The sequence below is a fragment of the Zalophus californianus genome, chromosome 13, assembly GCF_009762305.2.
Source record: "Zalophus californianus isolate mZalCal1 chromosome 13, mZalCal1.pri.v2, whole genome shotgun sequence".
NCBI classification, from domain to species: domain Eukaryota; kingdom Metazoa; phylum Chordata; class Mammalia; order Carnivora; family Otariidae; genus Zalophus; species Zalophus californianus.
Genome location: NC_045607.1, coordinates 32,844,497 through 32,856,640, shown reverse-complemented (window position 1 = coordinate 32,856,640; position 12,144 = coordinate 32,844,497). Strand labels below are relative to the sequence as shown.

The window sequence follows — 12,144 nt, the reverse complement described above, 5'->3', positions numbered from 1 at the left end:
CTGCTTTTCAAGCACCTCCCAAACATCCCTCTCCGTGCGTGAACTTTACAGTTTACAAAGCTCTCTCAAATCCGTGACTGATTTTGGCAAGAACTGCAGGGAAGGCATGGGAAGGGCCACTGTCCCCATTTTACAGGGGAGGAAACCACAGCTCAGAGAAGTGAGGTGACTTCTCCAAGGGCAAACAGCCAATGCATGGAGCGGGCTCTCCTTCCCACGGGAGAGGTGGGGCAGAGCCTTGGAGGTAAGTGTGGAGCTGCAGCGGGAAGAGGTGTGGTGACTCCCCACCCTGCTCTGCACCCACCTGCCTGCACCTGCTGCACAAGGGGCGAGTCCTCCGAGACTCCTCCCACTGAGGTCCACCTGGACACCCGACTCCCACATTGTCTCCCCACGCGGCTCACAGTGTTTTCTCTTGGGCTGCTGAGCACATATGGAATGGCCTGCCTTGCTGGGATGCTCCGAGTAGCCAGAGCACACGTGGGAGAAAAAAGGAAAGTAGGAGCTCCAGGGAGAACGGGGGCGGGGGGGCGGAGGGGGAAAGGCGAGAGATCATTTTGCACTCATCCAAATAGGGAAAACATTTAAACATTGCTAATATCCACTGTTAGTAAAGAAGTGTGGAAATGGGGGATTTTCAAACACTGTTGGTAGGACTGGGACTCAGAAAAGCCTAGGACTCAATTTGTTGCAATATTTTAAATGACCCAATAATTTCACTTCTAGAAATCTACTGAGAAGACGCACACCGAGGCAGGAAGATGCTGGCTATGGTATCAAAAAGCTGTACACTTTCAGTAAATTACCACTTATCCATCTGACAGAATACCATGACCCACTAATAGGAATGTGGTCTATCAAGATCTCTAAGATCCATAGTAAAGTGAGAAAACCAACTTACACAGTATGAAGTCATTTGGGTTTAAACAAATACGCAGAAAAAGTTCTGGGCAGATGAACAATGAACTGAAATCAGGGGTTCACTTGGGAGAGAAAGCGGGTTTTAGAGGGATCGAGCAAAACAACACTTTTATTTTTTTACTATCTATATTCAACTTTTTTTCTTTTTTGCCAAAAACAAAACAAAACCCTGAAACACCACATATGATGTATGCATGTAAACCATTAAAATAAACCACCAAATAAAACCCCAAACAAACCCACTAATCCAGGGTGAGGCTTCGTTCCAAGCCAGCCCCTCCCCAAACTCCCCTCACAGTAGAGACGCTTTTGGTGGCACATTGTGATTTTAGGCGGTCACTCGGCATCCCTAATAAGGACAGCAAACCTACAGGGGCAGTCAGGGAATGAGCCGCAGGATTTAGCCGAGAGGCATGACAGAGGGAAGGTGTCGCTCCTGAGCTATCTGGGATGGATGTGTTCACCTGTCCCGTGCCCAAATTCCTCAGCCACCAGCTCTATTTTGTCCGTGGTGTTTCAGCTCTGAGCCTGCTCCTAAAAGCGTGCTTAAAGGTCCTGCGACATTACGCGTCCCTGATGAAGCCATACTGCCCCCTGGCAGGAGACAACAGCTGACAGGCAGGTGTGGACCCGCCCTCTCGGCACACATACCTCAGAGAACCTCTGCACGTCTTGGGTCAGCGTGCCCACTCGCTTCCACTGGTAATGCTTGAGCAACTTCAGGATGGCTGGATTCACCGCATTATCTGATGGGACAGTCCGAAAGAAATAAGGGTATTTTTTCTTATCAGCTAGGACGGGCGTGGTCGCAGCAAAGGAAAGCTGGAAAACACAAAAGAGACATCACCTTTATTGGTGCGCTTCACAGCTATGTGCCCAGAACCTTTGGAACAGAGCCCCTAAGCCTGACGTGGGGTACAAACACATGGGGCAAGACATTTTTTTAAAGATTTTATTTTTAGGGGTGCCTGGGTGGCTCAGTTACTAAGCATCTGCCTTCGGCTCAGGTCATGATCTCAGGGTCCTGGGATCGAGCCCCGCATCGGGCTCCTTGCTCAGTTGGGAGCCTGCTTCTCCCTCTGCCTGCCGCTCCCCCTGCTTGTGCTCTCTCTCTCTGGCAGAGAGAGCAGGGGGAGCAGGAGAGGGAGAAGCAGGCTCCCAACTGAGCAAGGAGCCCGATGCGGGGCTCGATCCCAGGACTCTGGGATCATGACCTGAGCCGAAGGCAGTTGCTTAACCAGCTGAAGCCACCCAGGCGCCCTGGGCTAGACATTTTTTAAGCCCTTTTGTTGTGAAAGTGATACATTATAATTGAAGAGGTTTTAAAAAATGCAAAAGAAGGAGAAAGAAGGAAAAACGTGGACCAATAATTTACTTCTCGCCAATGAACCACCATTAATGTAGTTTATTTCCTTCTGGTCCTTTTTCCATGCACAGTAATTTTTTAAAAAAGAGATTCTTGAGATCATTCTATGTACACAATTGAACCCCTCCCTTAATATTATCCCACAAGCCTTGAAACCATCTTGTTAAAAAGAAACTCCTTGCAAACACTTTAATAGCTGCATAATACTCCAGCATATGAACATACCATAATTTACTGAATCATCTCTCATTTGGGGGCATTTAGACTGTTTGCAATTTGTCATTATTGTCATGTTATTCTACAAGCATCTTTGTGCAGAGCATCCTTTTTCCACATTTTAGGCTATTTCTGTAGGATAGAGCCCATGATATAAAATTTCCCACATAAAGGAGATGAGCTTTTAAAGACTTAATACTTATTTCCCCCCCAAATTATGTCAATTTACACCCCCACTAGCCAGGTATAATTAGAGGGCCAATTTCACTAGTTACCAACAGAGAGAAATAAAACATTTTTCTATATAATCTTATAATGGTTTATCACTAAAAAAATGAATCATATTGCATTCATGGGTTATGCATAATGTTGAGCTTATTTCCATGGGACCGTTAACTAGTAGTATGTTCTATTTTGGGAGTTGCTCTGTCATGTCCTTTGTTTATTTTTGAGTGGTATTCCAATGCTTTTCTTACTGAGCCTAATGAACAGCATCCAAACTCAGACTATTGCAGTTACTGCAAGTATTCCAGTTTGTTTGCTTTTACATTGTGTATGTGTGTTTTAATTTACACTCAGTAGTCAAATCTGTCTATTTTCCCCATCATTATTTCTTCTCTTTCTTTTAAGTGCCAGTAAGTTGCTAAATTGGATTTTAATTATCTGTCCTCCAAGGCCCAGCTTAAATGTCATCTCCTCCGTAGCATTTCCTCTGATCTCTGCTCTCCCTGTCCCCCGGCCTCACCCACAGGAGATGCTTTATCACACTTTTTGATCTTTGCTGTGTGCCGGTGAAAATATGATATCTTATTGCACTTCTAATTTGCATTTACCTTACTATAAGCAAGGTTACAACTTCCTATGAGTACAACTTCCTATGCTCAAGAGCAATTTGCAGTTTGTTCTGGAAACCGTTCCCATCCTTTACCTGTTTTCCAATATGACTCTTAGTCTTTTTCTTATCAGTTGGTAGAAGTGATCTTTTATATTGATGAAACTAGCCCTTTGCAATAGAAGTTGCTCATTTCCCTCCTAGTTTGCAGTTTTTCTTTTCATTTTTCTTATAGTGTCTTCTGCCATAGAGACCTTTTTTTTTTTTAATGTGGTTGAATTTATCAATTTTTTCCCTTTTATGTCCTCGGGTTTTGTGTCATATTTAGAAAGGCCTTTCCCCCTCTGAGACTATTAAATAATTCCTGCATGGTTTCTCTCAGTTGGTCATCCCCCCTCCCTCCTTCCCTCTGTTCCTCTCTTCCTTCCTCCCAACCTCCCTCCCTCCTTCTTTTGTTTCATGTAAACCCTTGGTCCAGAGAGGGCATAGTGGAAGCGAGCTCACTCTGTCGCCACCAGCTTTCTCCAGGGGCCCATGCGGTCCCAGCAGCAGCTCTAGACCTAATACATCCCAGAGCCCAATTTCAGCATCCAGAGAACAAATATCCAGGTGCCCTCAGGCTCCAGCTGAAGATACTTTTTACTGCCTCTCTTGTCACCTGAGGAAGCGTTCCTTCTTTTCCTCCCTAAGACTTCCACAGAGTGAGGCAACAGAGATCTTATCCCTCTTCCTGGTCTGGCTCAGAGGGTAGACAGCCACTACCTAGGATCCCTGCATCTCTTGAGTCCAATCAGCAACCTCACTACATTCCATCTGTTGGAAATGAACACAAAATATCCCATCAGCTGTCCCTTGGAGTTAGAGAGTACCTGTAGGGACCAGCTTCTAAGGTCCTCATAGAGAGAGGGACATCATCCCAAACCTGCTAAAGGTCAAGGGTAGGATGACTGTTTAGAAAAATTCTGAGTAGAAGAAGGACCAATGGGAAGAAGAACACACAGAGAGGCAAATCTCAACTGGACACACTGAAGAATGCTGGCATTCAGAGTTGCCCAGCGTTGCAAGTAGTGAGATCCCTGCATCTGGAGGTATGCAAAAGGAGGCTGGACCATGACCTAGTGAGAATACAGAGGAGCTCCAAGGTGTCTGTAAGCTCCTCAAAAATTATATGAAAATGTCGTGTGAAGGTATGCGCCTATAGGCATGCCCATTTTTCTGAAAAGAGGATCCACAGTTTCCATCAGGTTCATCAAGAGGGTCCTATAACCTGAACAAGGTCAGCACCCCTGCCTGCAAGTGATGTTGGGGTCCCAGAATGAGGACAAGAAATAGATGCTCTCTACAGTCCCCTTGAATATAGTGTCTGTGACTCTTCTCTCAAAATTAAAACAAGACTTCAAGCCTCCTACGGACACCAGTGTAAGAGGGAGCTATTAGAAAAATCAGGGAGTAACTCTTTCAGGACCTGGGATGGTATATGTGCCGTCACATCCCCCCAAATGCTTATCTAACACAATTTGGGAAATATTGGTTTTCTGATGTGATTTCTGAATCACACTCTGGTTGATACTTTATCACTATTGTCCCATCAACTCCAGGTCCACAATTAATTGTTGCTTGAGCAACCTCATATGTTTGCCCTGTAGGTAATTACAGTGGTTACTGTTCAGTGAATAAATGGCCCATTGTGTTTACAATGGGTTTGGAGTGCATTCTATGCCCCCAGTCTAAATCATGTTGGGTGCAAAATATACACTGGCACCAGCATTTTCTGCCCCATTTGAGATAATGCTCACTCTGATTAGATTGCTCTCCATTACCGTGCCTCTGGCTTTAGCCTCCTAAAACTTTCTTCTCCGGGCAAAGGCTGCAGGTGTCTAGGAGGAACCTGAGAAGTCATCTAGCTCTGGGGTTGTCTACACTGGCTGCAAGGTGGAATCACTTGGGGAGATTTAAAAAAAAAAATACAATGCCTTTGGGGCGCCTGGGTGGCTCAGTCATTAAGCGTCTGCCTTCAGCTCGGGTCATGACCCCAGGGTCCTGGGATCGAGCCCCACAACAGGCTCCCTGCTCGGCGGGAAGCCTGCTTCTCCCTCTCCCACTCCCCTTGCTTGTGTTCCCTCTCTCACTGTCTCTCTCTCTCTCTGTCAAATAAATGAATAAATCTTTGAAAAAAAATATGATGCCTTGGTCCCACCAACTTAATCAACCAAATCAGAATCTCTGTGCCTAGAGCCTAGGTCTCATTATTATTAAATAACTTCGCAGGTGATTATGAAACCCAGGGAGGGTTGAGAACCACAAATAGAGCTCAACATCCCTAGTTCTGAATAAGCAGGCTAAAACCTAGAAATGGGAGACATCGAGATATCCGCTATAGCCAACAAGAGGTAGAAGAAGGACTCCAATCTGGGTCTACAGGACTCCAACACCTGTGTCCTTTCTCCCCTTGAAGACTGCCCACCTGCATCCTATGTGCTTGCTAGGTCTTCCTCCCTGGCCCAGGCACTCAGCATCTGGAAACACCAGGCCTGCTGCTTCATGGCCCTAACTGCAATGCCCAACTTTCTGGGCTCTTCTTCCTGTTTTCACACCACCAAGTTCATTTCCAAACACACTATGATTGAGGCTCTGAGTTACTGAGGCTCTGAGTTAATCCCTAACCAAGGATTTATTTCAGAGAGTACTTTTAAATTTATTTTATAGTTTTGTTATCATTTCTGGTTTTATTGCATTGTTTTAAGAATTTGGCATGTATAGGGTCTGCTTTTGGAATTTATTGAGATTTTCTTTGTGGCTTATTCTACAATCAATTTTTGTAAAAGTTCCATGGTGGCTGGAAAAGAGAAGGCAGTCTCAAGCTGTAAGCTGTAAGAGTCTCTATCAGATTTCTTATGTATAACAGATAATCAACCAAAGTAACTTAGTACCACATGCTCTGTATTTGTTTACTTGATCTGTCAAAGACCAGAAGACTTGTTAAATTTTTCTCTATCGTCTCAGACAATTTCTCCATCTATTTCAACAGTTTTTGTTTTATCTGCTTTGATTTTATGTTGTTTTGAACATAAATGTTCATTACAGTTATATCTTTATTTTTTAGCAGTGTATACCCTTGCCTGGTGCCAATAGCAGGTACTTAATAATCATTACATGAACTGAGAATTAAAATATTTATCAAGGTAAAATAAAACCCTCTGTCATTTTATTACTTTTTTGGTCATTTTATTACTTTTTGCTTTATATTATATCATGCTTGATATTAATATTGAAACCCTTACTTTATTTCTGCTTGTATTTGCCTGTCATAGACCTGATCCTCCTTTTATTTGCATTCTATTAAGATTGTTTTAAAGTGTATTTCTTGAAAAGAGCCCATGGATTTTAAAACATGTAAGCTTATTGCTGTAATAAGTACTTGATCTTGCACTTATCTTGTTGGCAATCTTACTCTTTTTTTTTTTTAAGAGGGGGGGGAGGCAGTGGGGAGGGGCAGAGGGAGAGAGAGAGAGAGAAAATCTTAAGCAGGATCCATGCCCAGCACATAGCTCAACACGGGGCTCCATCTCACAACCCTGAGATCATGACCCGAGTAGAAATCAAGTCAGATTCTCAACTGACTAAGCCATCCAGGCGCCCCAGCAGTCCTACTCTCTCTGGACGCTTCCTATATATTTCCTCTTGTTCTCTTTAGTACTCAGTCTACTCTTCTCCATTCTGGATATATTAATCTTGCTTCTTGTCTCAAACTGCGGGAGTATCCTTTAATATTCTGAAGAAGGGCAAGTGGTTGAAATCTTATTGAGGATGACCGTCTGTTGCCTTGACAATGGTAGAATTTAGCTGGGTCTAAAATTCTTGGGCTACACTTCTCCCCTTTGAAACTCCAAAGTGATGCAGAGGAGAAATATGGGGCTAGTTTGACTCTTGCTCATTTGTAGGTATCTGGTGTCCTCTGCCTGGGTCCCCGAAGGTTTTTTTCTTTATTCTTAGATTTCCAAAAATTTGCCAAGATAGATCTTGGTGTGGCACTCTTGATTTTTATCTGAGACACTGGGAGTCCTTCAATCTATGCATATAAGTTTTCAACTCAGAAAAAATACAGATGTATATACAAGATAAATGTAGTATTATATGTAATAGTATATTGATCATATTATATTCATATATATTCTTGTCTTTCCTCTAAGAAAGCCTCATCATTTAGATGTTGTCTTTTCATTCTTCTATTCCATATTGAGCTTCTTTCTTTCCATGATTTTATCTCTTTGTTCTTGTCTTCTACATCCCACAAGAGCATCTCATTTTATTCCATATCTTTTATTATGGGGTTTGTGCAGATTTAGTTTCACTAATTTCTGGTCAAGTGGCTGGGTTATCCACAGTCTCAGCAGCAGGGCACAAGGGTTCTTGTTTCCTCATATCCTGGCCAATAATTGGTATGATCTGCTTTCCTCCTTCTTGGTAACCCTCCTGGGATGTGGTGGCACTTCATTATTATTTGACTTTGCAGCCCTTTGACTGTAATGTGGTTGACTAGCTGTACATAAGCAATTTAGCCTTTCAGGTTCTTTGTTCTGTGAGTTTGTTGATCTGCTTTTCAACAGCCTCACTTTTAAGTTTGACTGTCTCTAACATATTTTTATGATGTTATTGAGATTTTCCATTTCCTAAAAGTTGTTTAGGATCACACTCCTTTTTTATCCTGTTGTCTTATCTCAGGCTAGTTCGTGGAAACCCTGTTTTTTCTGCATATGATTGAGGATGCTAAATGTTTTTCTGAAGTTTTCTTCTTTATTCTGAAATAGATCATTTTCAGAGGTGGACTCTTCCTCTGCTTCTTCTGGGTATGATGCACCTTTGATTATTTTTGCAATACTTTTTCAAAGGCTGAATGTTAGCTGTTTCCAGTGTACTCACTGTCAAAAGCAAGGCAGGCCTTTTCAGACATGGCTTATCAAATAACACAATACATGGACTGCCGTGGCCCCGTTTTCTGTCTTTTTACACTATAATTGAATATTTTTCCCAGAAAAATGGGAAATAAGTATTTGAGCACAGTCTTTAGCATCCAGGAGACTCTCTTTTTGCTGTTCTACACTAATGAGTGACATCTTTGCCCTCAGTGCCTAATTTTCTGATGCTCTTAATCAACACAGTACATTATATTTCCATCATGCACTGCTGCCAGGGATTTTCTTTCTTGCCCATAAAATTTTACTTAAGAGGTTTCGGCTTCCCAGGATGCAACGCACTCCTAGTGTCCTCCTGTCGTCTTCCTATTCAGCTTTTCCTAGGAATTTATAGGTCTGTTTGAATTTACAAAGAGAGATGAAAATGAGAAGAGACGAGAAGAAAGCATCTTGGTTGCTTCAAAGGTCAGCAACTGTGAGTGGAGGTGTAGCTGTCCAATATCTGGTTGGTAAAGCCCTGGGTCTCTAACTCAGATTGTGGGAGAGAGAGGGAAAAGTCTATTCTTTTTCAGAACAATTATTGTCTTATGAGGCACTGTTCAGAGTGCCAGGAGGCAAAGTTTCATAGGATTTTATCAATCTAGCTCCATCTATTTTAAATCATTGAAGCCGCCGAACATCTAGAATATCAGTTGGTCTTAGGGCCCCTCAGTTCTATGGGGTAGGAATCACCATCCATTTTACAGCTGAAGAAACCATGGAAAAGAAAGGCGATGCAGTTGTGCGAGGTCAGTACAGGAATGATGGAACTGGCCTTTTAACTTCATATCTCGTTCTCTTTCTTCAACCAGCTCTGAACGGCCAGTCCCAGCTGAGATGGGGCAATGATCCGGGACTTGCTCCTTCTTCTGAGACCCCGTAGCACAGGGGCGAGGCAGCTGATTCCAAGGCTTCCAGAATCTCTCACACATAGCAAGTACCCCTGGTGGGCATGGCTGGTCCTGGGAGATTCTGGGGGACTCACCTTAACCAGCAGAGTGAGATGGGGAGAGAGCTGTTAGCATCTCTCTCCGGGAGGGGACCTCCAGCCTGGCACAAAATATTTTGTGGGTCTGCTTATGGAACCACAAGTCACTTTAATATTAGGCTGAGGCCACTACAAGGCCACTTTGGGGAGTTGGGAGACTGAGGCTGTCTCATATTTAACCCTGTCTCTATGACTGTGAGAACAGGACATCATTTCTTCTAGGTGTCCGTTTTTCTCACCTCTGAATATGATGGACGAAGGATTTCAAAGGTTCCTTGTAACCACACAATTCTGCTTTTCTCTCCAGCAATTGAGGAAAATGATGAAGAAGTCTGTTGGCTTTGTGTGGGTATGTGTTTCATTTGCTCTGATTTATTCAGATAATTGCCTTTGTGTCTCACTTCACTTTGCAGATATAAGCCCAGATGAAAAATGTAAATACACCTCCCAACTTCGGGATCTTTATTAAATTCCAAGCCACTGATGAATTCTTGCCTAAATGCAATTCATTCTTTCCCTGGTTTGGGGCCTCTGAGTTTAACTTTTCTGCAGAGAGACGGCATTTTTCAGGTGGAGAGTACGACCAAGAGCGGCCCTCGTTGCGAAATCCTAGGTGAGAGACTCGGGCCAGAAGCAAGGGGGGCAGAATATGATGAAGCCTTGCTCTCTGCTCGGTTTAATCTTGTTCCATGGGTTTGCTGACTGTTTCTGTAATTAAATGAGGGAAGTATTTGTCATCTCGGGTCCCTTTCAGCTGAGATGAATGGAATGCAACTTTCTCAGGAAGCTTCTGACAAAACCCTGTTTGTGGCCAGTGCCAGGATGTATACAAAGGCGCTGGGCTGGGTGCATTGGGAACTCAGGCCCGCTTCAGGTCTGCGCCAGGTCGCTGCAGCACCCGAGCCCTGGCGAAAAACTGTTTGGACACAGAGTGCCTCTCCATGGATGCCCGTGAGATTAATGGGATGTGGAGTGGCTGCAAAGCATTTCCCGAGTTAATGAGGGGAAAGGAATGCCTGGTGTTGGGGTGAGTTCCTGAAGCCCCATTCCCACAAACGGCCTGCTGGGGCGTCATGCAGAGACTTGCTCTAAGGTTGGACGCCTTTTTAGTCCGAGGTCCCGGGCTGGAACCACTTGAGGAATAATGGCTTCTCCTTCCTGCTGGTGAGCGTTAGTTTCTACTGCCTGAGAGGTGCACAGCTGCTCAGGTTTCACCACCCACCTCTGTGCCATAGTCTTCTGGGGAGCTCGGAACCGTGTGTGAGGGAGGCAGAGGAGGCATCATGTGTTTGTTCCTCCTGGACTAACTGAGGCTCAGGGAGGTATAGTGACCTGCCTGAGACCATGCAGCTGGTAAGGGGCAGAGCTGGGATTTGAGCTCAGATAATCTGACTCCTTATTGCATGATGAGCACTTATCATGGGGCAAACGCTGCATTAAGGGCTCAGCATTCACTTTTTCATTTAATGAGCAAAACAACACTACGAGGTAGACACTATTATGATCTGCACTTTTCAGATGAAGAGACTGAGGCTCAGAGAGGTTGAGTCACTTGCACTTGGTCACACAGCAAGCAACAGGCAGAGCAGGAAGACTGCATGAGCCTTTGCTCATTCCACAGACTGCTATGCTTCCTCTCTGTAATTAACAGCTTCTAAAACACATTTACTTCTTTAGTCTAACTTTGCTCTTCACAAAAACCCACCATGTTGGTAGAGTAGACATTATGACTCTCATTCTATAAATAAGAAAACTGAAACTCAGAGAGGTTAAGTGACTTGCTCAAAGCTGTGCTTTAGCAAGTAGCAAGGCTAGGGCTTGAACTTGGGACTTTCATTTTTGGCATGCAGTTCTCTTTCCAATATTCAAAGCTGTTTCTTAGGGAGGCACCTGGTAGAAGATGAGAAAGCAACTAGGGCAATTTAAAAGAAAGGAGAAAAATAAAATAAAATCTGCTTAAAAGAAACAACAATACACCAAAAACTAATGATGTAATATATGGTGATTAACATAACAATAAAAAAATAAAAAAAAAAAGAAACAACAATAATACTGAATCACTGGCTTACTATGCTTTTGATTCCCTAGGGTGATCCAATTCAATTATATGAAACAAAACTCATATGTGTGTATATATATATTTTTTATTTAAGAGGAAATTCTTCATATTTTTCTTTTTAAACTTTTATCATGATATATAAGCTACGTCTAACCGTGTAAGTGTATAAAATACATATGTTCAGTTTAAGGAGTAATAACAAAACCAATATCCAACTGCCCATCACCCAGGTTAAGAAATAGCTTTTATTTATTTGTAAATATTAAATTGTAAAGTAATTTACTTTTTTGCTCTTTTAGATAGGACCTTGTGTGATTTTTACGTATTCCTTCCCTGCCCCAGCATTTCTCTCATTATTTTACATAAAGAAGGTTGGAAAACAAATATTAGTTCCCCGAATCCTTTCTTTCCCTTTTATTTAAGTCAGAAATGGGAGTAAAACAGAGAAACACCCAAACCAAGACAGTACTGAGAAAGCAGTATGGCCCATAAGGTAGGGATTCAGGGCCTCAGTGTGGGTGGGCTGGGTCGGAATGCCCACTCCACTGCCCACTATGCAACTCAGGGACCCTCCTCCACTGTTTGGGGTCTGTCCCCTTCTCTGTAATGCAGGCTGACATACCCCACCCCACTCCCGTCTCCGGATCCGAGGAGAATGGTGGTTAATGTCAGATCACGACTTCTAGACTCAGACGTTATGGGGATTAGAGGGTGTTTCTTACCCTTATGAAAGGCCTCCTAACTCACAGAGCTTTTCCCCTTGGTAGTACCTCAACCCCAAGGAGGGCGGAGTGGAGAGGAGTATACCCA

At 43.4% G+C, this 12,144-nt stretch overlaps 1 protein-coding gene and 1 long non-coding RNA gene across 2 annotated transcripts in view; one reads left to right on the top strand and one right to left on the bottom strand.

Moving 5' to 3' along the window:
- The window catches only part of GABBR2 (gamma-aminobutyric acid type B receptor subunit 2), a 343,152-nt gene that overhangs the window by 205,994 nt on the left and 125,014 nt on the right, over positions 1-12,144 (bottom strand). The window contains exon 3 of the mRNA XM_027616869.2: positions 1,573-1,743. Coding sequence (XP_027472670.1) covers positions 1,573-1,743 — 171 coding nt within the window. The remainder of the gene's footprint in view (positions 1-1,572; positions 1,744-12,144) is intronic.
- LOC113935103 lies at positions 7,221-9,586 on the top strand. The gene is made up of 3 exons (XR_003523900.1): positions 7,221-7,272; positions 9,100-9,233; positions 9,498-9,586. It is a non-coding gene; the product is annotated as an uncharacterized LOC113935103 (long non-coding RNA).